Genomic DNA, 27,436 nt, shown 5'->3' on the forward strand with positions numbered 1-27,436 from the left:
GAATTCTTTTTTTTTTTTTTTTTAAGATTTTATTTATTTATTTATTTGACAGAGAGAAATCCCAAGTAGACGGAGAGGCAGGCAGAAAGAGAGAGAGGGAAGCAGGCTCCCCGCTGAGCAGAGAGCCCGATGCAGGACTCGATCCCAGGACCCTGAGATCATGACCTGAGCCGAAGGCAGTGGCTTAACCCACTGAGCCACCCAGGCGCCCCTACTTTTTTGAATTCTTACGATGATCATAAGATATGGTGACTTGTGTTGTACCCACTTCACAGAGGAGGAAACTAAGGCAGGGCACGAGCGTATCCCAGGTCACACAGCTAGTAAGCAGGAGAGCTGGTGTTCAGGTTCAGCCAGCTCTAGAATCCACATTACTCTGTCATTTTACTGGAAGGGACCAAAGGAAGTTGGTAACTGATTCCAGGAAGGTCAAGGTTATGGAGGTCATGCTGATATCATTTATTTATTCCATCGCTTACGTGTAAACACGTGTCTGGTCCCTAAGAGGCTCTGGGCTGGGCATACGGGACACTAAGGCAGAGAGTGGGAAAGGGTTTTCTTTGCAGGGTGAATAGCGGATGTTGGTTATTAACTACCAAGAGAGGAGCTAGATGTACTCAGAAGGCTATGATTAGTTCTATGGGAATCGGGAGTTGACCTGTGGGGGGCAGGGGTGCAAGAGGGATTTGGTTGTCAGAAATGAGGCTGGTGTGAATGCAGCCAGCGACGAGAGACCGAAGAGCAGGCGAGGTTGTTCAGACTGTGGTCAGGCATTTCCGCTGGATTCTAGGTGTAGTGAGAAGCCATCAGGACCGATCACATATGCAGAGATATTTAGAGTGCTGGCTTGGGCTGCTGCGTGGGGGATAGTCTCGCTCTGGGGCAGGGAGACCAGTCCAGAGGCTGTGGCAGAAACCAGTGAGTGGTGAAGGCCAGAACAGAGTGCTGATCTTGAGTTAGGAAACAAGCGGATGAGGAAAAATATTCAAACATTAAAAACTGTCAAAGATTGACGATTGATTTAATATGTGTGGGGGTGTGGGGAGACAGATGAATTAAGGAGTGTTTGCTGGCTTGGGAGTTCCAGAACTCCTATTTGTCTTAGCGGGGAGAAATTATGCATTTTTTTTTTTTTTTAACTGAAGGGAAGATGTTAAGTTCTAATCTTAAGTCTGTTGAGTTTGAGGTTTCCTGGAGCAGCTGAGAATTCGCTGGGGGAAGATAGATCTGAGGGTAGTCAACGTAGAGATGATACTAGAAGAGTGGGAAGTAGGAGAAGCCTGAGCGTGGAGGTCAGGCCAGGAGGGAGAGGCAGGACGTGTAAATGTGCAAAAAAAAGGGGGAGCTTGCATTTTGGGAGAGCCAGAGCAGTCAAAAAGGTGGGAAATAGCCTGGATTATGACAGTCCAGGGCAAGGAGACCCATGGAAGATGGGAGGGGCTCTCGATGTCACATGTGCTGTATCTGCTTGGGTTTGATGGTGAGAATGCTCTGGGTGGTCTTGTTTGCATAAGAGGACGGTGTCCCAAGCACAAGTGATGGAGTTAGGCTAGAGGAGACAGACCTCTTTCATTCCTGAAGGAGAGAAGCAAGACATGTGTCCGGAGGCAGGTACGTCTGTGGGCTATGTGGGTTGTCCATAAGACTTTCTGGAATAAGAGAGACATCAGCTGGGAGCGAGGACAGCGCCGGCTGGGCTGCAGTCTCGTGGGCAGGTGTGAAGGTCTGAAATAGTTTCTAGGGAAGGGGATAAGAAAGGATGGCAGGATTTGGGGCCAGAGAGGGAGTCCTTGCGTTTGAAATGATCCTGATCTCTGTGGTTCTGTAACGAGCCTCGCCTCTACTTGCTGGTTCACAGGCCAGGCAGTGGTCGGGATCGATGCCCTGGAGGTGAAGCCAGGAAGGTGTGACAGGGGGATGGAGCAGGGGTTGAATAGTTACGGGTACAGCAAAGCGTCGAGGGATGGGGTGGACAAAGAGGTCTAGTTCGGATCGGGGCGGAAGAGAAGGCATGAGTGAGTAGACCGACTGGGGAAAAGGAGAGTGCCCCAGGGACGGATGGCCAGAGGGATGTCGGGGTAGAGAGAGGACGTAGCTGAGTGAGAGCCCTGTGGGTTATCTAAATTTAAAGTCATTGAAATCAAGCAATTCTAAGAGAATCCCCCCCCCCCCATGAGGAAGGATAGCTACAGTGGGCTGGAAGAGGATGATGGAGAGAAGGCAAAAAATAAACAAACAAACAAAAAACTGACCTCTAACTCTAACTATCCGTGTCGTCTGCCAAGTAGGAAGGTATTTAGAAGGAAATGATATGATTATTTGAAAATAGGATAGTTCCAAAAGATGTAGGAGATGATAAATGCCCGCCATCCCTGAATCAAGTCACCGTATTGTCCCTGGTGTGGAGTAAACCATCAGGGGACCACAGAACCAATAGTCAGTTTGAACTCGTGTGCAACCAGATTGCAGCAGGTACGCATGTGAGCCCACCGTCCAGGGGCTGCTGTAATCCTGCCCTGGTTGGATCCTTTTCTCTCTCTCTTTCTCTCTCTCTCATCCCCTTTGTATCCTGTGTCTTTTTTCCAATTCAGGCAACTTCCTTTCATCCAATCTGTTGAACTTCCTCCAACAAGCATGTCCATTGGCTCAACTGTGATGCTCTTGTCCACGCGATTCATTCATCCCAGAAGTCACTTCTCTCCACTCTGGTTTTCCCACCTCTGTGCCTCCTCAGCAACCCACCCCCTTCCCAGTTGCCCCTCCATCTGTAACGTCTCACCTCTCCCACCCCCGAGGCCTGTGCCCCCTGCAGTTTATTTTACCTTTTCACCTCTGGTATTTGTCATTCTCTGTTTTATTTTATAACGGATTCTTTGGGCCTTCTATGTCATTTTTCTGGTAAGAGAATGGGTCCCTTGGAGACAGGAACTTAGATCAGGGGTTGGCAAGCATTTTCTCTAAAGGGCAGCTAGTAAATATTGTGGGCTGTTGTGGGCCACTTGGCTGGATGGCAAGTACTCTGTGCTGTCTCAGTGTGAACATGACCTTAAACAACACATAAGGAAATGAGCATGGCTGTGTTCCAATCAAACTTTATTTATGGACACAAATTCAAATCTCGTACAGTTTTCACGTGTGACAGCATACGATGCTTTCGTGTTGTTTTTTTTTTTTGTTTGTTTGTTTGTTTTGTTTTTTCCCCAACCACTTAAAAATGTAAACTCCATTCTTAGGACAAGTACCTCGGGCCACAGTTTGCTGACCCCCAGCTTTGAGTCTACTTCCTGCTGTATTACCACTGTTAGGACCATCTGTGGTCCATAGTGGGCACTCAGTAAACATATGTGGAATGAATTCCTCCATGAATCCATATGATCCCCGCTACGTGGTGAAAGCCAAGGGGCTGGCTTCGCCTATCCACTGTTAATGCTCAGAGTCATTGGAAACAGGTTGTGGAGATCTGAAAAGCTTGATTGAACTGAGGTGACACAGCTCATAAGCACCGTAGTTGAACTTGAACTTGGGTCTTCCGACCCCAGGAGGTTTTTGAACTATGAGTTTGCCAGTGTAATTCAACAGGAGATGCTGAGGAGCAGCCTGATTGGTCGCCAAGCTCCGAATTTTGTCCCGGTGACCACAGTGGTCTGGAATTGTTCATTAGTGTCCAAGATGAGGATGTTCGGTTTGGGTAAAACTGGATGGACAGTAGTTCAGTGTTCTAAAATGGCGAGTCTCATCTAGCCCATCCTAAGGGGATCCTCGTCTCCCCCACTGCCTCCTACTAATCATGTTTTTAATAGTGGGCAAAGCTGTGGCTAAGCTTATTACTGTTTCCTCACCGTTAAATCTTCTGTTGGCTTTAGTATTTCAAAGGATCGGCTGGCTGGAATCCTTGAGGGCTCAGACAAGCCTGGAGCAAAGTAGTTTGGGGTCTGAGCTGAGCAAAGGAAACGATTGTCAGACGCCGTCTCACCGAAGGAGAACTGGTTCTGTGACCTGTGCATTTCATCAGAGGGATGGAGCTCACCCCGGTGGAGGGGTTTTGGTTACCATCCTCATAGTAACCAGCAGACCCTCAGGCACCAACCCCTGGCTCGCCCTTTTCATCTGGAAGGAGGAAACCGTGCAGCTCAAAGATTTAAATGTATTATTTTTGCCCCACATACAGAAGCACAAATGCCTATCAGAGACGTGACACCAAGTTCCGATCACCCGACTTTAACAACCCAGGAACTTCACGGCAAGGGGGATGAAATTCTTTGCAGCTTAATCGATACCCTCAGGTCTTTTAACCTTATTTTAAAACTCTGCAGACACTGTCAATGAGGTTAACTTTGTTCAGGGCCAAGGTCCAAATGGAATTGGCTTTTTTACATAACGCTGAGTGCGGAAATCCATCGGCTTCTGGCCTGTTCCATCCCCCAAGTCAGGGTTGATGCACTGAAGTCTCTTGCTTCCTTGGCCTGCAATTTAATTAGCTGGAGCTTCTCTCCTCTTACAAACTGTTAAACACTCAGCCCAAAATGTTTGCTATTTTCAAGGTTTTCATTTAAAAAAAAAAACAAACAAACAAAAAACAGTTGCCCAAGAGTAAAAGGAGGCATCCCATCTGTATTCACGCCCAGCCTTGGTGTAATTTTCAGGCTGGTAAGAATGAAGAGGGAGTTGATAATCCCAAGCAAGGAGCCGTCCCCCCCAGGTATCAGCCCAGACCCGGGCAGGCCTCTCTTGACTCCATCCTAACGTTTCCTGGCAGTTCTGCCAAGGAAGCATGAGCGGCGAAACATCCTTCAGGTAAACACTCAAGGAAGAGCTCTTTACTTGGCCACATCACCAATGGCATTTCATTTCTCTCGCAAGTAGAAAACACACCGCTCTCTGAAATTTACCCAGAAAAAGTACCTTGGAAGGTCAGAAGGGAAACTGTGAGCCTATTTCTAAATTGTCTTTGTGAAGGTGTTAAAAATGGCAGTGATTATCCCTAGGACTGTTAGAGAGGACTGACCTGAGCTCAGGTTCTCGTTCAGGGTGATGTGCGCCGCCGCCCCCCTGCCCCCCCCCCCGCCCCCGCTCCGGGGGTGTCCCCCCCCCCCCCACCTCCCCACCCCTTCACAACTCTTCCTAAGCTGCTTTAGCAGACCGGCATCCACTCGGGTTTTCTTCCCCAAGGCAGCAGCCCCACAAGGATTTCAACCCAGTTTACGTTAACAGTTTTGATTACAACACGTACAGCAACATAAACAGAGGCTGGCCTTGAGGGTCAGCATCTCAAGTCCACCGTGGTGCAAACAGAAGACCAACCCCTCCCTTCTACAGCCCCTTATGTAACACTTGGAGATTACCACAGAGGCGAAGAAAAGTCTAATCAGCTGTTAGAGCCTTAATTACATTCCTCTTGGTTGAAATCCCCAAATTACCTAATTGTCACTCAGTTCACATTTGAGCGGTTGATTTTTTTCCCCCTGATCTATTATTATTCTAATCGCCTTTTGGATGTCGATGTTGGTAGCAGTGGAATTCGGCTTCAAGCCCCGCAAGGGTCTTTAGAAGAATCAGCTCACGGATAAACTGAGGAAGTAAAACGGGCCTACAGGCGAGACCCGCGAGACCACCACCCCTGACTACTGTCTCCCCTCCTCTGCCTCCGTGTCCTAGCTCCCCAGGACATGACTCTTTCTGCAGCACGATCTTTCTGATTGATCCGTGGAATATTCCCTCAACAGAGCAACACACTCCTGTTTATTCTAGTGTTTTCTGAAGCAGAGATGATGGCAGCCTTGGGAACAGGGCGGGTGCTGGCAGAGGCCCCAGGCTCTGAAGTCACAGTCGAGAGGCACCCGATCACTGTTCGGTCTTTTTTTTTTTTTTTTTTTAAATATATTTTTTGATGATTTTATTTATTTGAGACAGAGATAGCAAGAGAGAGCATGAGCAGAAAGAAGCATGCTCCCCGTTAAGCGGGGATCCTGATAGGGGCTCAATCCCAGGACCCCGGGATTGTGACCTGAGCCGAAGACAGACACTTTGCCAACTGAGCCAGCCAGGCACCCCGATCACTGTTGGATCTTGGGCAAGTCACGTGAGCTCCCCGTTTCTCAGCTGGCCACATGAGGCCAATGAGGGGCTCTTCCTTACAGAGTTGTCAGGATGAGATGAGAAAAGGCAGATTGGGGTGATCACCGTGGCTCAAGAAATGTGGTTCTTAAAGTTATTAATTACTGAATAATCGTCACCGCGGCCTGGGGAGGACCGATGGATCTATCCCCAGAGCGTGTTCAAAAACTTCGTCATTGTGAGTGAGCTTTTTTCTGCTTTGCTGAATTTTCACATTTCTGCTGTTGTATAGTACCCCATGCTGGAGCCAGAGAAGACAAAGGAAACGCGATTAAGTGTTGAGCTAATTATCAGGACACATCATTTCTGAGAGCACACAAAAAATATTAAAAATAAACCAAAGAAATAGAGCTTCTGTCCATCCCTGGGGACCTGGCAGCACAAGGACTCTGCAGGACTGGGGATTGGAAGTGAACTTCTGAAGGCAATGGTGGCTCATTGTTCCAGATACTTTCACTTTTAAATTTGTGATTGAACAAGGCTTGAGCTCTTCTCCCATTGGCTAAGCTGAGATGCGGGTTCATGGAAATAGCGGCGATCAAAACTCCTCTCCATGAATTACCAGATCAGTGCTGGGTTCCAAGACAGTTGACGCTACCATCCATAAAGATATTAGATTATCCTGGGTGCCTGGGTGGCTCAGTGGGTTAAGCCGCTGCCTTCCGCTCAGGTCATGATCTCAGGGTCCTGGGATCGAGTCCCGCATCGGGTTCTCTGCTCAGCAGGGAGCCTGCTTCCCTCTCTCTCTCTCTGCCTGCCTCTCTGCCTGTCTACTTGTGATCTCTCTCTGTGAAATAAATAAATAAAATCTTTAAAAAAAAAAAAAAAGATATTAGATTATCCTGAGAGCAGTTATTATGGGAGGGGGAAAAAAAAAAAAACTGCTCCAATATGAGCTGTGTAACAATTAGGCAATTCTGAAATTTCAACTGAGAGGAATTTAATTAAGGCTCTAATAGCTGATTAAACTTATTTTAGATCTGCTGGCAATTGCCACTGGTTACATAAGCAACTCGAGAAGAAAGATTTCAGTCTTTTACTTACGCCGTATTTAATCCCGCTGGTGGCCAGAGCTGTGATCCTTTCGGCGCTTCCCAAAATGTGGTCCTCGACCACCTAGAGCAGAATGACAGAGGATCCCGGTTGAAAAGTCAGATTCCCAGGCCTCATCCCAGACCTACTGATGGGGACATTCCAAAGATCTAGAAGTCTACGTTCCTGACCAGCCCCCAAGGAGAGGTTCTCATTCACACCGAAGTTTCACTCTCCTACCAGCTTGGATAACTGCATTTAAGACCAGACATTCAAAAGAAGCAGATGCTGTACCTCGTTATTAAAAGGCAGCTCTTGGTTTCATTCTGCCGGTGGCCACCGGAGGACGTGTGGCCTCGAAGACAAAGTAGGTTTGCCCCAGACTGCCCTTCAGCAGTATTTTTCTAGAGGCTTGTTTGCATACACCGTGCAGGAGAAAGCTGGTCTCAGCATGACCCCTGGTTTCAGCAGACGCTAGCTGTCTTGGACAAACCTCGTATCCGCTCTTGGTTTAAAACAACAGTCATGGGGCTCAACTAAGAACTGCTCCGGGTAGAGCACATTTCGCCTTCCTATCAGGCCACGGTCGTGACTCTGGCATCCTTGTTGTGATTTCCAGATCAATCAAGTTCAGGTCTGCTTTTGGTTTCAAGCAGCCACCCCAAGACCCGAAATTACTTGCCTGTAAAGCTGCCACCTGCTTGCTTTTGCATTAGATTTGCATGTAGAGGCAAGAAGGGATGCTAATCGATGATGCTGTTTACGCTAAATATGGACATTAAATCATTTTAAATTCCCTTCACGGCCATTTATCTCATGTCCTTTGGAAGACTTGATATTTCAGGTGGAGAGAAATTGGCCTCCTGTTTGTTTTGTTTTTCTCCTTAAATTCATCTTCCTGAAGAGTTAATTACTCATATTTTCTCCAGCTTGGGAGTAAATCATTGCTTATTATCTGGAGTGAAATGTACTCCGATGTTTCGCACACGCCAAGTGTTTGTTTTAAGGCCTGTTTGCCCCTTGGTTATGAAATGAGCTAAGCGGGGCCGGACAGCCAGAACACAGGCCGCATGAACTCTGCTCCCATTGTCGGTTTTAATAAATCTCCTCTCTGATTTTTAATTTAGCAATCCCTATTGTCTTGTCTCCAAGGAGAGGAGATGAGTAAACAGGCTCCTCTCTGCTTTTAACTTGGAATTCTGAGTGGAAAAGGGAGGGTGTGTGGCAGTCGAAACCAGCTTCCATTCCGCAAATATTTATTGAGCTGAGTGCTGGGTGAGCTGGTTCCGTGCTGCGGTTGCTGGGAGGTCACGTGGTTGTGGAAACCGGGCCGTCGGTCCCCATGCCTGTACAGTCCTACAGGCCGTCTCTAAGTTCTCTCGATGGTACCGCACGGAGATCTCAAGTTCATGTCGGCCTCACCAGCGCGGGCCGGTGTCCCGCTCACACAGTGAACGCACTTCCAACCCATCACTCTGCCTCCGAAATCTATTAGCTTCAAACCCTTTCTCTGCACCACGTCGGGAAGAAGGCTTCTGATACATCAGGCTGATTTTATCCCTCCCCTGATGAAAAGGACTCCGAAATCCCTGCACTTCGGTTGCCCTAAGGATAAAGATGGAACCCCTTAACAAGCCACACACCAGCTCTGCCGGTCCGGCTAAGAGTTAGAAGTCACGTGCTATGGGAAGCATCTTTTGGTCCCCTTCCAGAGCCAGAAGCTCTCTCTCGGGCAGCATCCTGTGCTCACTCCCCGCATGGCCATTATCTCTTTATTGCTACTGAGCTTTGACTTCTCTTCTCCAGCCGGAGCAGAAATGCTGAGGCTAGGGGCCAGCCCCGCGCCGTTCATGCCTGCAGTCTCCACGTCTCCTGCCGTGCCTGCAACAGTGTAAAGCACCAGATGCACGGATTGAACCCTGAAGGAACAAGGGAGACAAGTCCGGGGCAGGAGAGAAGGTTCTAGAAGCACAGAGCACGCAGAAACGCATTCCGCCTGGAGAGTTGGGCTGCGTGGAGGAAGTGGCATTTGAGCTGGATCTGGAAAGCGGGGGTGGGATTTTAGTTTGTGGAGGTGACAAGTCAGAGGGGTTTCGGGTAGAAGGAGCAGTGCAGGTGAAGGCAGAGAAGTGGGTGTCGACCGCAGTGTATTTGGTGAGACCTGAGAAGTGTATGCAACTTTGTGGCTTAGTGTGGTGGGTGTGTAGAGGTGTGAGTGTGTGTGCAAGGTCTGTGTAGCTGTGTAGTTGTTCCTGTGTGTGTGTGTGTGTGTGTGTGTGTGTGTGTGTAGAGGTGTGGGTTGTTTTGAGGTTTACATATAAATGTTTAGGTATGATAATACATATCTGTACGTATATACATAGATGAGTATCTGGGAGTGTGTGTGTGTACGTGTTAGGTGTGTACATGTGTGAGAGTGTGCATGGGGCATCTGAGAGAGAGAGAGCAAGACTGACCGAAAGCAGAGAGCAGAGAATATGGTGAGATCCACTGGTTAGTGTAGGGCCGATCCCTGTTAAGGGGAGTCTGCACGATTCTGGAAAGATCTGAATAAGGGTTGATGTATGACTTGGGCGTTTTGATGCGTTCTAAGGGGTGCCTTGGGAGACCAGTTACGAGGCGATTTTAGTTGTCTCTGGTAAGCACGTCGTGTACAGATCAAATAAAATCAAGCACATCTCTTGGAAAAGCGAGCACTAACACCTGTTAACCTAATTTTTCCCAGCTGCTTGTGGCCTCTGTGAGGTTTCTCTGAATTGACCCAGACATGAAGGGGTGAATATTAACTTACGACAGTTTCTGGAGATGAAATTATCTCTGTTCTGAGAAAATAGTGGTTGGACATTTTGATAACTAATCGCTGCCCTTTCAAAAAACATTTTCCAGGAGCTGAAGAGCAGTTAGCTTTCTAAAGGCACTGTATTTAAATTTTATTAATAAAAATGGATTTAAAAAATCATTACAAAGTTAATTTCCTCTTTTTATAGTTCTTTTCACAAAATCGCTTTTCTCCATCAGAGGTGTTTTTTTTTTTTTTTTGTCCTCAAAACCTCCCTATTTTTGCTGGAAATCACTCCAAGGTTTATCACCAAAATTCAGTTTATTTTGAAGGTAAAGATTTCTTTTCCTCCTCCCACACAGCCCATTTGGGTGAGTTTGGGACTGTTTTTAATTATTAAAAAAATTCATGATAGACATAAAAATCATCTGCCTGCACCTAATTATTGTGGATGGAGTATTTATAAGAATTAAAAGCGTGCTGGGGTGCCTGGGTGACTCAGTGGGTTAAAGCCTCTGCCTTCAGCTCGGGTCATGATCCCAGGGTCCTGGGATCGAGCTCTGCATCGGGCTCTCTGCTCAAGCAGGGAGCCTGCTTCCCTTCCACACTCTCTGCCTACTTGTGATCTCTGTCTGTCAAATAAATTAAATAAAAAAATTAAAATTGTGCTAAGAATAGTGCCTAATACATACCAAGTGCCCACTGAAGGTCAACTTTTGTTGTTGTGAGAGCACAAGCAATGCCATTGAAATTTCCCACAACTACCCTGTGCTGATCATCCGGGTCAGAGTCCTGGGGGAAACTCCCATTGGCTCAGCCTAAGTCGCGTGCACACTCCTGAGCCAGTCACTGTGGCTCAGGGGCCAAATGCACGGATGTGCCACATAAGGGCCACGTGCCTGTTCTTGACCTTGGAGCCCGGGATCTCTCCAAAGGCCAACGAACATGCTGTCACCAAAAACACGGGACACTGACAATGGGCCCACACGCAGCAGAAGGCTGTCACGGAACCCTAAGGGGGAGAATGTGGAGAACGTGTGACTTGTGGCCAGAAGCACCGATGAGGGGGAAACGACTCAGGTTTATATCAAGAAATGCTTTTGTGACAAAAAGAACAAAGAAATGCTTTTATGGAATTAAAACATGAAGTGATATGAACTCCCCTCTCCTTATTTATTTTTTTAAGATGTATTTATTTGAGAGAGTGGGCAGGGAGGAGGGGCAGAAGGAGAGAAAGAGGGGCAGAGCCCGACGCGGGGCTCCATCTCGTGACCCCAAGATCATGACCTGACCTCAAGCCAAGAGTCCGCCGCACAACTGAGTGCCCCACCCGGGCGCCCCCATGTGAACTCCCCTTGCAACACTTTTTTTTTTCTTTTCTTTTCATTTCTTTCTTTCTTTTCTTTTTTTTCCCATGGATCTAAACCACAACAAAACAACAACGTACAGCACCTCCCCCAGTGCTGGGCCTGCCTCCGTGCATTTTTCCCTAGAGTAACTGATTTCGTCGTCTCAGCAGAACTACGAGTTCCACGACTGTCCTCATCCCCTTTTTCTGGTGATGCCCTCAAAGCAGAAAGACAGCAAAGCAATACAGCTGACCCTCGAACGGGGTTAGGGGTTAGGGGCTCGCTCCCCGCCCCCCATAAACAGCTGATGAACACATACCGTGTCTGCCCTTTGTATCACGTACTGAAGGAAGCCAGAGAAAAGAAAACATGATGAGGAGAATCACAAGGATAAGAAAACGCATTTATGGTACCGCGCTGTCTTGACCAAAGAACAGCCGTGTATAACAGGACCCGCGCAGCTCAGACCCCTGTGGTTCCAGGGTCCGCTGTCTGTCCAAGTGGCACAGCTGGGATCTGAAGCCAGGACGCCCAAGTTCACACTCTGGGCCACTCCCCTACTCTGTCTCTCTGAGACTACGTATGCTTTTTTTTAAAAAAATTTCCCTCTTTTGAATTTAGGAAAAAATCTAAATAACCATTGTCTTTTAGAGTAGTTTTAGAAGGGTGCCTGGGTGGCTCAGTTGTTAAGAGTCTGCCTTTGGCTTGGGTCATGATCCTGGGGTCCTGGGATTGAGTCCCACATCCGGCTCTCTGCTCAGCAGGGAGTCTGCTTCCCCCTCTCTCTTTCTCTGCTTCTGTTCCCTCTCTCCCTTGCTGACAAATAACATCAGTAAAAAGTTCTTTTTCAGATGTTATTTATTTATTTATTTTTTTTATTTGAGAGAGAGCATGAAAGGGGAGAAGGTCAGAGGAAGAAGCAGACTCCCTGCTGAGCAGGGAGCCTGGTGTAGGACTCAATCCCAGCACTCCGGGATCATGACCTGAGCCGAAGGCAGTTGCTTAACCAACTGAGCCACCCAGGTGCCCTAAAAAAAAATCTATTTTAAAAATAGAATAGTTTTAGATTTACAGATGGATTGCAAAGGCAATACAGCAAGTTCTCACACCCCTCCCCCGCTGATTAGCTTCTCCGAGTACTACGCCTGTCATTAATGTGGTGTTTATCCCATTCCGGGAGCTGATATTGATACGTGGTTGTTATCCGATGTCCGTGCTTTATTCACACCTCCCTGATTTTTATCTAGTGTCTTTTTCCTGTGCCATCCTATTTTCTCCTCTAGGACGCCCCACTACATTTAATCACAAGGTCTCCTCAGGCTCCTCTGGGCTGTGACAGTTTCCCGGCCTTTCCTTATATTCTGATGACTTTCCCCGTTTTGAGGAGTTTCAGTCAGCTCTTTTCTAGGATGCCCCTAAATTGGAATATTTCTGATATTTTTATTATGATCAGACGAGGTTATGTGTTTCGGGAGGAAGACCACACAGTGTCATCACATTGTATCAAGGGGACGTACTATCAAAATGACCTGTCCATACTGCCATTGACCGTAGTCATCTGGTTCCGGTGGTGTTTGTTGGATTTCTGCATTATCAAAGTTTTCTCTCTCTCTCTCTCTCTCTCTCTTTTTTTTTTTTTTTTTTGGCCCCAGCAAAAACTTCTAGTTGCATTTCCTCATTGATTTAAAAGCAAGTGCTGGGTTCAGATCCTGATTGTCCTACTGTCAAGCGATGGGGACTGAACAAGCTACTTAAACCTCATGCCTCAGTCCCCTCATCTCTGAAATAGGGTAATAGTAGTGTAATATCTTAGTTATAAGTCTGTTTTTAGAATTACACAAATAAATATTTAAAGCTTGCAGAGGAGTAGAAACAAAGACTTGTTTTTTCTTTATTTTAGAGAGAGAGAGAGAGAGAGCATGAGTGGGAGGGGCAGTGGGAGAGGGAGAGAGAAGCCCAAACACCCTGTGCGATGAGTGCAGAGACCAACGTGGGGCTCGATCTCACAACCCTGAGATCATGACCTGAGCCAAAATCAAGAGTCAGACACTCAAGCAAGTATACCACCCAGGCAACCCCAGAAAGACTTATTTTTGTCATCATCTGTAATCCTTACAAGAAGTCTGTAAGGTGGAGACTCTTACTTAACCTTTAAAATACAAAGAAACCAAATTTCATAGAGGAAGGTGGAGATTAAGCTATGCTCTGCATTTTCACTGACCAAGTTTATATTCTTCCTTTGACTTTTGCATTACGATCTGAGCGGGACACCTCATCTTTCTGAGCCTCAGTTTACCCCAAGCAATAAGGTTAGTCCTCATTCCCCACCTCCTGGAGTTGCTTGGAGAATCAAGTTGGGTAATGCATGATTAAAATCTCATTACCGGAAACACATAGGAAAGCACCTGAGAAATGTCCACGATTGACTTTGGCATCATTGTTACCCCATTTGTTAGCTGAGTTACCCCAGCTAAGGCTTGGCCAAGTCAGGATTTGAACCCTCGCCCCTGTGTATAGAATGAGCAAGAGTCAGCGTCGTGGGAAGCTTAAGCTCTGAGCGCCACTGGCTTCCTTGCCGAAGAGAACTCCCAACCAGGAAGGCTCTGGCGACCTCATTCTTTCTTCTTGGTCTTCCAGCTTGGTTCTCAGAACCGTCCTGTCTTCTTCAGAGATGGGCATGTCATTTCCCTGGCCTCTGCTGGCACAAGGCCTCCTTCCTGAATTAAACATCAAATTGTGAGCTGTGCTGCCTTCATTGGCCCCTTGCTAATGACCCGTTTGTTACCCTGATCCCAGTAAGGAGCGAGCTGGGAAGGTAACTTTTCTTTCACTTTGTCTAGAATCTTGGATCTCAAAAGACCTTAGAGATCATCTGGTCTACCCGCACACCCCATCTCTGTTGCAGCTGAGGAGACTGACACCCAGGGAAGTCAAAGGTCAAGGGCATGTTGTGATGGGAACTCAGCCAGTGCTTCTGCTGCAGAGGCTTACCTTTTTCCCAAAGAGAGCTTAATAGATGTTGAATTAATGATAATAGTGCCTGAACTTGCTGTGGGCCAGGAACTGACCTTCAGAAAGATCATGGGACTTGCACACCGTCACCCGACCAAGGGCATTGGTGAGATTTGAACCTGTCTGACTCCGAAGCTCGAGATATTGATGATTCTGAAACGTTTTCCCTCTGTAAACCTGTGAGGGAGAGAAGAGAGGGGTCCCGTAGGGATGAGGCTGATCCTTGGAAAATGAACAAATCAGTACATGCCCATATCCAACACACGTGCTCAAGTGTACCTTCCTGTCCCAGTCACGTGGAGATCTAAGTTTAGCAAAGCCTCCTGGAACTCCCTTTTCCTTTGGAGTGCCAGAAATAGGGTCATGTGTGTAACAGAGACTGGAACACTTCCCTTGCTCTGATGCCGTGAAAACTTACTCCCAGGAGGACATGTGGTGCAGCCTTGGAACGCACTAACTTCTCTTGGGCAGGCGGGGCCTGCTGCTCTAATGTTACAGACTCTGCCCCGTGGGGTGTGCCCCATTCTGGAGGGGACTGAGGGCCAGAAGAAGGTCTCTTTTAAAGAATAGCAGGACAGTCACCATCAGCTCAAAAATGGGAGCATGGAAGGAGAGATTGATGGCTACTGTCCTCAGAGGGTCCAGGGTTCTTCTGTCTTGGATGTGACCTTTAGAGAAAGGCACAGGGAGCATTCGTAGTCTGTGTCCATTTAGGGCCTAGGGACACTGAGGCAAGCAAGTAGAGATGGTGTGACATGTTTCTTCTCACTTCATGGTTTATTCCGCTGACGCTTGCCATCTTCTTGAGCGCTTCAGAGTGGCCGGAGCCCCTTTTAAATTGATTGGCCTAGGTATGATGGTCTTGGCTCCATATGGAAAATAGGACGTAGTCACTCTCGATGGCTCTGCGCCGAGGGGGCTAAAGTCAAAGTGAAAGCAAAGCACGAGCGAGGGAGAGAATATGGGTTTTGCTACTTCAGTGTTGTGCTTGGGGCGCAAAATCCCACAGCTGAGGCCGATACGGACACATCGATCAGTCTGCTAGTATTTTCTGACTCACGGACGTTTTTAGAAATTCAGGTCTCGTGTTCCTTCATTCCATCAGTAACTGTCCATGAAGTCCCCCCTTGCGCCAGGCCCTGAGTTAGAAGCTGGGGAACCTCACGCCCAATCAGTGTCTGTAGGAAATCCCTCCTAGGCAGGGGAATCCTAATCTAATCAGAGAAACACATAGCTTGTTGAGATGTAATGTTATTACGCGAATAGAGATTAGATATTTAAATCGAATTAAGGATTTATGAATGAAATGTTGCCGTGTCTGGGAGTTCCTGCAGTGTGGTATAGGAGAAGTGGGTGGCAAATAAATGAAACAAGGTTGGCCATGAGTTAGTAATTACCGCAGCGAGATAATGGGAACATGGAGATTCATTACACTGTCCCACTTTTGTAAGAGTTTAAAATTTTCCATCGAGAAAGAGAAGCAAAGATGCACTGAGGGAGCACGGAGCTTCCCCCTTGGGGCAGGTTACATGTGGACATATATCCCTGGTCACTTCCATCCGGCCTTTCCCTCCTGGCCAACAGACTAGATGAACTTCTAGGGTAAATCTCAGCTCCTTACGGGGACCTGCAAAGCTTTGTGTCATCTAACCCCGGCCTGCGTGAGGTTTTGCCCTCCCCGTCACTCCCCCAGCCCCCCAGTTACTCATCTTGGGGTTTCCGATCTCCACTCAAGTGCCACCCCCTCAGGGAAGCCCTCTGTGATTTCTCCCCAACCCCACCATCAGTTCTCTTAGACCCAGTTTTTTCTTTCTTCCTCCCAGTTGGTAGGATGTGTTTTTGTGTGATATTGGACTCACGTCTGTCTTCCCATTTAGTGTAAAAATTCCATGCAAGGGAAAGCTTAATCGCGTGTTCTCGAGTCTCCTCGGTGCCTAGTGCCGGGCTTGACGTCTAATGGCCATCCCATAAAAACTTAGAGAGTGATTGAATCTTTTTTTTTTTTTTTTTGGAAGATTTTATTTATTCATTTGACAGAGAGAGATCATAGGTGGGCAGAGAGGCAGGCAGAGGGAGAGGGAGAAGCAGGCTCCCCGCTGAGCAGAGAGCTTGATCCCAGGACTCTGGGATCATGACCTGAGCCAAAGGCAGCTGTTTAACCAGCTGAGCCATGCAGATGCTCCAAGGAGCGAGTGAATCTTTGTTCATTCTGTCTACAAACACTGGACTGACTCAGTTAGAATCCCTCGTGAAAGTGCACATAGGAGGGGAGAGTCTCTTTTCCCCGTGTGTATGGAGAATCCTGGACTGGGGATCTGGGGACTTGGGAAGCCTATTAGGGCAACCCCACAGACTCAGGGGAGTCCCTGGGAGCTTTGATGATGCCGGCAGCATTGACAAAGCAGCTGTTCAAGTTTTTCCACCCACCGCTTGCTTCCAGCCCTCCTTGGCTGACCCGCTGGGTGCTTACGTAGACATGGGAAGGGAGAGAATAACTTAGGGGAGACTTGGGATGTTAATACACTCTAGGAACTCAGACACCTTCGCTGCCGCTCTCCCCGGGAGTCATTCTTGGATGGGAACCTTTGCCTGACTTCATGGTGTAGGGTATAGTGATGTGACCAATGACATCGCCAAAGATTCTGCTGGCTAAATAGTCGTTGCCTTGATTTCTGTTTCTGGGGCTCCCCCGGGGCTATCTGTGCGAGGGAGGAAGGGTCTCAGGGTCTCGGAGCTCTGACATGGTTACTGCGAATCACTTAATAGAAGCAACTTTGGGTTCCCACAACCCTGTGGTATGGCTCTGGTTCCACGGCTTCCCAGCTATGTCTGGACAGGTTCTATGTCTCTGTGCTTCCGTTCTCTGAACTGCAAAGTTGGAAGAAGAACCCTTACCCTGTGGGATTTGTGGGGATCAGAGTCATGGGTCATATCAGTACATTCCCCGACAATACAGGAGAGCTCAAAACTGACACTGTGAATAATTCCAGCATCGAAGAGCTATGGTGGACAGGTGCAGAGTTCCATATTGCTAGGGAAAGGAGGCATGCCCTTGCAGATTAGGTGGTATTTGAGCTAAGTCCTAAATGCAGACTACAACAATAATAAAATAATGGCAGCTACCACGCACGTGACATGCTAAGTTCTATGCTTGATGCTACATAGGCATTTTGGCTCATCGGAAACTTACTACAGTCCTTAAGGTCATATCCTGTAGCTATCAGCATTTTGCAGACAGAGAACATAAAACGCAAGAGGTTCAGTGACTTTCCCGAGGCCACCCAGCTAAATGGATGAAGCCGGAATGAGCCCTTAGTTCTGTGTGACTCCAAAAGCCATTCTCTTACCTGCTGAACTACCCAGCCCCTCTTGAAGAGTGTGGCTTTTCTGAGAGAAGTGGGAAGAAAAGGAATGAATGGAAGGAACATGTCCCAGAAGGAAAAGCATGGCCATCTCTTTTTTTCTAGTTGCATGTTTATTACCATTAGTCTAGTCTTTGTCCTGCAGCAGACTGATGGTTCCGAGAAGACAGGCGTCATTCAGTTTTATCCATCATCGCTCCCGGGCTGGTGGCAACAACACAGTTGGTTAAGAAATCCGTGTGGAGTGAATGAGGAATTTGACGGGTTCAGCATTCTCCCCGGCCTGTGTTACACATTACAGCAGTGGTAGACGAACCTATTTGTTGGACCAAATTCTCCTACAGGCCTTCCTGTCTTCCAAAGGAAGGGATCGGCCGTGCTGGACAGTTCTGTAATTGGCTACCTGCGATGTTTCCCTATAAGCAGCGAACGTTTTCCAGGATGGTCTAGGAGAGCCCCATCTGGCTTTTCTCCTGCCACCCCGTCACCCCTTTGGGTGTCCGGCATGTCTGAATTCTCTTTACGGGCCTGAAATTCATTTCTGGCGACACTCACATTACAGGAGGGGAGGTGAGTGGGTCACGTCAACACAGACAAGCCGGGACTTGGCACTTAGCTTTTCGGACGAGTTGCTTCCTTGAGGTTGGTATTACCAATAAAGCACTGACCTGTGGTGTCAAGCAATTGCGCACGGGAGCAGGAGGAGGGAGGAAGCGCGGGGCCGGGAGCAGCTTTCTCCCGGAGCGGTGTACGAATAGTGCCAATACGCTGTCAAATAAAATTAAGGTTCAAAACATACAGCCTTCAATTTGATTTTGCTAACATGCCGACTGCTGCTCAGAGGGAAGAGATCGATTCTATTTTGACAGGTCTTGGTGCACGCTAAGCGTTCCAAGTCCCTGCTTCGGGCCAGATTAATAACAGTTCACCTTAATTTGCAACTTACATAGAAGCATATCTGGGTTTGAAATGATGCTCCTGATTTCCTCTCCTGCCTCCAGTCAGTCCTCCTGACTTGTCTTCCACATCATCTTCCTCTCTTCAACCTCCTTCCCTTAGCATCTTTTAAAAATTTCTCCTTCTCTTGTCTCTGTCCTACACTTTGAAAGTATGGAGTCCATCCTACGTGGTGGGCACGGGGTGGGTCGCTGTTCCCAGACTGTCTTGCTTAATTTGCCACGTCATCCTTACGAAGTAGGTGGAGTTGTGCTGTTTACAGAGGAAAAAACAGACGTTCCCAGCAGTCCAGAGTTTGCCCGGTTTGTGTAGCTACTGAGTGGCACAGGTGGGGGTCCCAGCCTAGACTTCTCTGATTCTAAAAGTGCACTCTGCTCTTGCGACATCAGTGGCCCCAAAGTCTGGCAGGACATTAAGATCACCTGGGGAGCTCTCCCCCACATCATCGTGTGGGCACCATCGCCATATTAATTAGCGGGGGACAAGCCAGGGTGTGGGGGCTGCCCAGTCCTCTGCTCTCCCTCTATCCCTATCTTTTTAATTTTTTTTAAAGATTTTATTTATTTACTTGACAGAGAGGGACAGTGACAGAGGGAACACAAGCAGGGGGCGTGGGAGAGGGAGAAGCAAGCTTCCTGGTGAGCAGGGAGCCCAATGCGGGGCTCGATCCCAGGACCCTGGGATCATGACCTGAGCTGAAAGCAGAGGCTTAATGACTGAGCCACCCAGGTGCCCCATATCCCTATCTCTTTTAGCATGTACTCAGAAGCATATGTGGAGGTAAGTAACAGAAAAGCCCTCAAGATGGGTAGAGTTCATGCCTCGGACCTCGCTCAGGGAAGGAGTCGCCTTTCTAGAAGTCGATGTTGCAAAAAAAAGCACAGGTGTGCCTTTGTCTCTCTGATGCAGGTGGGCAAGTGGGAGAACCAGACCCTGAGCCTGCGGCACGCCGTGTGGCCAAGGTACAAGTCCTTCTCAGACTGTGAGCCGGATGACAACCATCTGAGCATCGTCACCCTGGAGGAGGCCCCCTTTGTCATCGTGGAGGACATAGACCCGTTGACCGAGACGTGCGTGAGGAACACCGTGCCGTGCCGGAAGTTTGTCCGAATCAAGTGAGTCCGGGGGTGGCGTCTCTCGAATGCGCCCGGTCCCTTTCAAGCCAGCCCTTGTCCTCGGCAGCGGCACCTGGAGTACCATAATAAAATCTCATATAAAATAGGCTCTTCTGATACTAGATTATAATCTGTAATATTAGAATTTTTTTTTAAAAGAGGTAATAACTGGCATGATGACAGGTGGTTTACACTCATTTAATTCCAGCAGCAGCAGTAGGAGGGAAGTGGTTTTGGCCCCTTGAGATATTTGTACTGAGTTATGGGGAGATTCAGAAACACGCTCAGAGTCGTCGGATGTGCTGGGACTCAGATGCTCGTCCAGCTCCCCCCACCGCCATATTCTTAACTACTGCGCTCCATGAACTGTCCCCTTCAGTCTTTCCTTAAAAATTTATAGATATTTCTATTTTTCGGACTGCTCCCTCCTCCAGTACGGCACATCTCCTCCATCCCATCTTTATGATATATCCCAGACACACACTCTTCAAACATTCTGGAAAATTCTCTCGGGGGGGGGGGGGGGGGGGGGGGGGGGGGGGTCACGGTACGCCTTCTGTATGACTCTCTGATGTGATTGGCATGGACCTGACCTTCTGGGTCTCCTAGCTTACCGACAGCAAGCCAGTGTCCCATCCGTGCCATTTCCTTTTTTTTTTTTTTTTTTTAAATTAACGACCGAAGTAACAACTGCCAATTTTTGTGAGAGCTTCTGGTGGAGTTTGTCCCTAACCTCTCACCCTTCTGGGAAAGCATAAAGCTTCGTGACCAGGTCCAAGGCCCTGACTCTAGTCTTTCTAGAGCAAACAGAAAGGAAAGCACACCCTCGTGGGGATGTAAGCGAAGGGGAAAGGCCTACCATTGGAGTATTTTTGTCACTATTTTCCAAGCCCTTCCTTTCATCTGGATAATTCTCCCCGGTCCTTGCTATCCCTCCCCAAGTTGGCTTTGCTGACCCTTCTTCTGCAGAACCCTGGGTGTGTCTCTGTGCCTTAGTCTGTTCAGTCTACGGTGACAAGTCACCGTAGACCGTGTGGCTTAAAAAAGAGAGACACTTACCTCTCACGGTTCTGAGGGCCGGGAGCCCACCAGCCGGATGTCTAGAGTGCAGACATCCATCTTCTCTTGGTATCAGCACGTGGTAGAGAGCAGACAGAAAGGAGGCAAGCTCTCCTGTCCCATTGTAAGGGCACGCATCCCATTCCTGAGGGCTTTACCTCCCAAACGCCCGACCTCCTAATGCCATCACCTTGGGGTTTAGGGTTTGTTGTTGTTGTTTTGATTTTTGTTTTTTAAAGATTTTATTTATTTATTTGACAGAGAGAGATCACAAGTAGAGGGAGAGGCAGGCAGAGAGAGAGGGAGAGAGGAGGAAGCAGGCTCCCTGGTGAGCAGAGAGCCCGATGCGGGACTCGATCCCAAGACCCTGAGATCATGACCTGAGCCAAAGGCAGAGGCTTAACCCACTGAGCCACCCAGGTGCCCCGGGGTTTAGGGTTTTAACACACAACTTTGAAGGAACTTAAAATGTTCAGCACCCACTACTAGATTTCTCTGTCGCCTGTTTCTATGGCTTACAGTTTGTCTTTGCCCCTGGAGTGGGAGCTGCCTAAATATTGGAAACGTGGCTTACTAGTCTTTGTATGCCGGTGATGATCCCGGAACAGGACCCCCCAGTGTTGATAATGTGTAAACGTATGAGTGAATGGGGACCAGCCCTCCCGCATCCCAGATTCCAACGGAAGTCGTTATACAAGATTCAGATCCCTGGAGCCCACTGCTTGAGATAAAGATCATTTTTAAAAATATGATGCCAAAATGGATTATGAAGGTACATTGTAGATTGGAGAAAACTCACCCCCCCCTTTTTTTTAATCAATGAGGAACCTCATTAGAGTTGAAATTTTGAATAGATTAGTCATTGAATAAATACACATGAAGTACAGTTCATGTGTGAGGCTCAGTGCAGGGCACGGAGGCTACATCAGCAAACAGAGAAGACAAGAGACGGGGGTCTTACCATATAGAGCGCACACAGTTAAAAAACAGCTCAGCCGCTAAAAGATCAAGACAGCTCCATGTTACGATAAACCTTGTAAAGGGTAAGAATAAGGTGGTGTAAGGCAAGAGTCACTTGAGGTGCATGGGGCTCCCTCAGCTCATACAGGTGAGATGTGAGACAATACAAAAAAGGACAATGAACCTGTGAAGAACAGGGGGAGAGGCTTCTGGGTGGAGGGAACAGCAGGTGCAAAGGACCTGAGGTAGGAAAGAGATGGACAGATCTGGGAAACAGAAGGAAGCCCAGGGAGGTGCTAGAGACTGATGCGCTGGGTGGGAGACAGAAGGGGTAAATGCGGGAAAGTTGTCCAACCAGAGTTAGATTTGGGTGGGTGGTCCTTGAGCACAGCTTGGTCAGATGAAGAAAGCAGGGCTGTTGGCACACAACGAGGATCCTTACCTCAGTCAGGGCACCTCCTTTATGACAATGGTGCCTTTCTTGTTTCGATGGGGCCATCAAGTAGAGCCTACAGTCAATCATGGGAGCTTTAAATCTTTAACATCAGAAGCCTTGGAGCTGACAACAGTAGGTCAACGAGTCCTGAGCCACATTTGCATGGAGAAAATAACCAACCCACCGCTCCCCCCCCAATAAATTACTCTCTTTAAAAGAATTAAGATTTTTAGTAGAGACTATACACAGATCAACAGGTTCAAATTCACATTTTTTAGTTCCTGTGGGAGGTGGTGGTTTGTAGCTTCCTTCTCCCACTCGGCAACGGGACAAGGTTACTGAACGTCTAGGTGACAATCTTGGAAAGCCATAGGCAGTCGCTGGGACCTATTCATCTCCACACTCCCACAGATCAGATCGATTGCATTTCCTAAAGGTGATACCGTTGAGGCAGGCTGATCGGTTCTAAGAAGGATTCTGGGAGGTAACATGGCTCTATTTTTCTTGGTGACTTTCTCCCAGGGAAAACGTTTTGTCTCTCACTAATGGTGAGTGGTGGGGTCTTTAAGATACACATCAGTCTTCTAAAAACATATGTAACAGGAAATGAGCTGGGGAATCAAGCATTCCTTTTCATCTGTTAGTTGGGTCTTAAGGCATGAAGAGAAAATTGAGAAAAAATGATCTGACTTGTTACATCGGGGATAAATGGCCACCCTGTCGATTAATTCCCCCAAACTGTCAGATGGTCGGTGAGAAGAGAGGAAATGTATTTTTAAGCACTTACGTGAGAAGTGCTGTAGCTACTTTATTTTATTTAATCTCCCCAACTCTCTTGCAAGGTAAGCACCAGCCTTCTTAATTTGCAAGGGAGCACGCTGAGGGTCGTTAGTGAAGAAACTGGTCTGTGTCTTCTGATGGTGAGGCACAGACCTGGGATCTCTCAGTGGCTCTGTCCGACCTCCACGGCCGTGATCTCATCCACTAGCCACGCTGGGGAACTGGATTTCTTATTAGATCCCTTTCTCCACATGGACTTTTATGGGTCACTTTTCTTTTGGGTGATGGTGGGGAGTGGGAAAAGATTGCATTGGGTGCCATTTCTCAGATGTCTTTGTGGTCAAATCACACCCCCCTGTGCCCGTACACCAGGGCTGTGATTAGAACTCATAAATGTTTCCAATTAGAAGCTGGTCTGTGTTTCTGTAATCCTCGGGAGAAATTCATCTGTTGCTTCTGCTGCATGTCTTTTCATCCCATGGTCCCAGGGTATAATTCCATGTCTTGCACACGGTAGGTAATGTGGGAATGTATTAATGACTGCTGCATCTAGACGTAGACCTGAATCTAGATGTACACCTACTATTAGGAGACTAGGGGAGGTACTTACTTCATTAGCTGGCTGAGGTTCTCAGTGAGGCCGAAGATTACCCTTGTGCACCTGTGACCCCGAATCTTAAGCTTAGGGTGTTCGTAACTCCTATCCAGGCTCTCCCAGGAATCCAGACCAGGAGAAGGAAGACCCTTTGACGGAAGAAGGTAGGGAGCAGAGGACAAAGAAGACAGAGATAGGAAGAGGTTGAGAGGAGGCATTGATGTGTGGCCCATGGTGGCCAGGAAAAAAAAATAAAGAATTGGTTTTTCCATATTTTTCAATGAGCCCCAGATAGATACTGAGAAGGAAATTGTATTTGGACATGCCATTGATTTAATGCACTTAGAACACATTTCTGTCATGTTCATGGCATTTTGCAATCCCCTACCATTACTCGAAGTCACACTGTCAAATCTCTCCGTGTCCCTGGGCTGAGACAGACGTCAGTGGTGCTTGGTGTGTGTGTGTGTGTGTGTGTGTGTCTAATTATATGTGTAGTATATACTCACTGCAGTTAATTTGTGGGGGGAAGAAAACCTAAAACCACGAAAAAGAGAAGAAGTTATTTTTCACCATTCAAAAATAGCTACGCTTCCTATTTCATTGTTTTTCTGTCCAGATATTTCATAAGCTCATCTGTTTTTATCTAGCTGGGACTGTTCTGTATGGAACACTGTGTAACCTACTTTTTTCCTTGTGATATGGAAATGGAAGTATTTTCCTATTATGATGTTGCATCTCCATAAGCATCACTTAGTGCTTATGTAACAGTTGGGTGTGTGGATGGCCCCGTCGTGGGATACCCAGAGACACTCGTGACTCAGGGAGCTGAGCTCGTGTGGACCAGCTGGGCCACCGCCTGGAGAGGTCTTGATCTTCCGACAGGAGTTGTCCAAGTAGCAGCTGTTAGTTGGGAAGACGCTCGCTCTTTCCTTTTTGAAGGCACTTTATAGTGCCTTTAAAGAATTATATTTTTGTATAGTCCTTTGATTTGTATAGTGCTTTGAATATGACTTGGCCAGGTGAATAAAGCAAGAGCAAGGTGGCTGGCACAAAGCCACCTTTGTCACCTTGGTAGCTGATGACAGCTTTTAAGATGCCAGTACCCTCTGTATTCTAATAGGGCTTTTTCCTGATCAAGGACATTACTGTTTCAAAGTGTCAGCTTTTCTACTTCTGTGATGTAGGGAGGGAGAGAAAGTGTTAGGAAGGAGCGCTCCTTTGACAGATAACTCCATCAAGATACATTAAGTTCATGGACTCAGGCACGAGGTGGACCCCCATCTTCTGGTTCTCAGTCACGGTTTCCTCCGGAAGGAAAGTGCGTCTCCTAAGGAAGACCCCTTTATTTGTTCTCTTTGGTTGCAAACCTCCATCCGCAGTGATCGCATAAAGCAAAACCTTCCTTCAGCTGAGAATTTTGCGTCATCTGTCTCTCTCTTTCATTTTCTGATAAGCTTTTATAGTTCAGCTCAGATCAGGTGCCAGAACTTTCTAAAGGGGCTGTCGGTGTCATGAACATTAAGATAAGAGGTGGTGTAATGGAGAAACTGTTACTGTTAACTAAGAGAAATGCCATGAAGTTTATTTCTGCAATTATCCTGAAGCATTGTTCGTGGCGCAAATAATAATCACTCAATAAAAGTTAGCCGTTGTCGTGGTTACTGTCCATGAGAACACTTGGTCCTTTTGTCGACATAAACTACCGCCTGTCCTTGAAAAAGCCCTTCCCTCCTGTTGAGCCTCCGATTCCTGCGTGGAAAACACTGGAAACCTCTTAGGTCATGATGGTGAGCAGATCTCCCCGTGCTCATATTCTACGGTCTCAGGGGTGTTTTTTTTTTTTTTTTCCTCCTACAGCAATTCAACCAATGAGGGCATGAATGTTAAAAAATGCTGCAAGGGTTTCTGCATCGATATCCTGAAGAAGCTTTCCCGCACTGTGAAGTTCACCTATGACCTTTACCTGGTGACTAATGGGAAGCATGGCAAAAAGGTCAACAATGTGTGGAACGGGATGATTGGGGAAGTAAGTGGCCTTCCTCCCGTGGGCTCTAATCTGGACTGCGCGCCTGCGGTGCTGGGGGGTGGTGGGAAGGGCAGGTAAAGGGTCTGTGCTACTTTGCCTTGCGTGCAGGTCGTCTACCAACGGGCGGTCATGGCGGTTGGCTCACTCACCATCAACGAGGAGCGCTCGGAAGTGGTGGACTTCTCCGTGCCCTTTGTGGAGACGGGGATCAGTGTCATGGTTTCAAGAAGCAACGGCACTGTCTCACCTTCTGCTTTTCTAGGTAGGTGGACACCAAGGTCACTGCTGTTTTCCTAACAGGGAACTAGAGGCATTTGTCTCGTTTGCCAGAAGGATGGAACCAGGCAGGACCTTGGTCAGTTCCTTGCAATGACATCACCGCATTCCAGAGCCTGTCCTATTTGAATGATCTCAATTCTGTACCCCCACACCCCCTGCCAACCCCATTAATGTCTTTCGTTTATCTCGGATTCGGAATGATCCTGAAACACACAATCGCATATTCACGTATTGGTCCCGATTGTACAGAATGGAGATTAGCACATACACGTCTCAGAGCCTGGAAAACATTTTAAAAAATAAGCCTGCCTGTCCACAGTTAATTTAAATCAGCCCATAAGCCTTTATTCTGCGTCCTCATTCCCATGGTCCATCCCTCACTGGCATGACAGCCGTTTATTTACTGGATTTCAGGGTAAAATGACGATGACCGCACCGTAATTTATACTGGCACTCAGATAAACAAAATGCAAGTACTCTGGAGAGCATACACTGATGGAAAATTAATGGAATCATATTTTAAATGTGACTATCCTTCCAGCAGACTGGTTTGTAAGGGAGAAAAATTTCTTGCTCTCCTTTTAACTATTTTCATAAATACATGTTTTGACATAAAACTCTTTTTTTTTTTTTTTTTTTTTAAAGCGAGGTAGAGCTCTACTTTTTATCATCCTGTTTCCTTTAGCACTGTATACATAGTCGCCTGGCCAGAGAGGGAGAAACCGCGTGGGACAAAGCCATGCGTGATTTGTTTTTTCTTTAAAGGAAAGTCTGATGTGGCGTATCAGGTTCTCATCAACAGCTTTTGAGAGCAGCTGCCTTGAAGATGGTGGGATTCCCGTTCCCTTCTCCTTGGCACCCCCGTATCCGTGGGTTTGTCCCAGATTTGGGAAGGCTGAGGCCAACCCCTAAAGCAAACTGCACAAGAGAGGAGAAGCAGATCAGAGTCCACTAGATTTCTTACACGTTTCCGGATACGCGCACAGCTGCTGGAGAGCTCGCATGCGCATCCCAGAGCCAGTCTGTGGCCAGCGGCTCCCGGCCGGTGGTCTTCTTTCCCCACATCTTCACTGGTCCGTCGTGGGGCCGTCCAGGGAAGCTGTCCCTGCTTCCTTCTCTTGAGCGGAATGCTGACCGCAAGGATTTTGGATTGTGCCTCACTCGCGGAGATGCCCGGATTTGCTGTTTGCATTTTTTTGATAGTGCACTGAAGCTGTTGAAATCCTTACCCCTGCCGGGATTTCACGTTGCACCCCTGCTTCTGTTCTCGACAGATACACGTCTTTGTCTGATATGGATAATGACCCGTAGCTCAAGTAGGGAGCCTCAGGACACCAGGAAAAATGCTGCCTTGACCGACAGGAACAACGCAGGCGGAGTCTTAGCAGTGATTGGGTGGTGTGAGTGAGCCTGTCCTAATCACAGTTTCCCACTCCCTAGGACGCCCTTTAACAGGGCTCTTTGGCCCTGGAGGTTAAGAAGAGGTTGGAAGAAGTGAGTTCATGGAAAGAATGGGAAAAGATCTGTTTTCTTTTCTTTTTCTTCTTTTTTCCTCTCTTCTCTTTTCTTTTGTTTTTA

General features: G+C 47.5%; 1 protein-coding gene across 1 annotated transcript in view; it reads left to right on the forward strand.

The window, feature by feature from the left end:
- Nucleotides 1-27,436, forward strand: part of GRIN2A (glutamate ionotropic receptor NMDA type subunit 2A) — a 374,525-nt gene that overhangs the window by 272,537 nt on the left and 74,552 nt on the right. Inside the window, exons 6-8 of the mRNA XM_059415335.1 lie at nt 19,515-19,720; nt 25,411-25,579; nt 25,688-25,841. Of these exons, the coding sequence (XP_059271318.1) occupies nt 19,515-19,720; nt 25,411-25,579; nt 25,688-25,841 (529 nt within the window). The remainder of the gene's footprint in view (nt 1-19,514; nt 19,721-25,410; nt 25,580-25,687; nt 25,842-27,436) is intronic.

The sequence above is a fragment of the Mustela nigripes genome, chromosome 11, assembly GCF_022355385.1.
Source record: "Mustela nigripes isolate SB6536 chromosome 11, MUSNIG.SB6536, whole genome shotgun sequence".
Classification (NCBI taxonomy): domain Eukaryota; kingdom Metazoa; phylum Chordata; class Mammalia; order Carnivora; family Mustelidae; genus Mustela; species Mustela nigripes.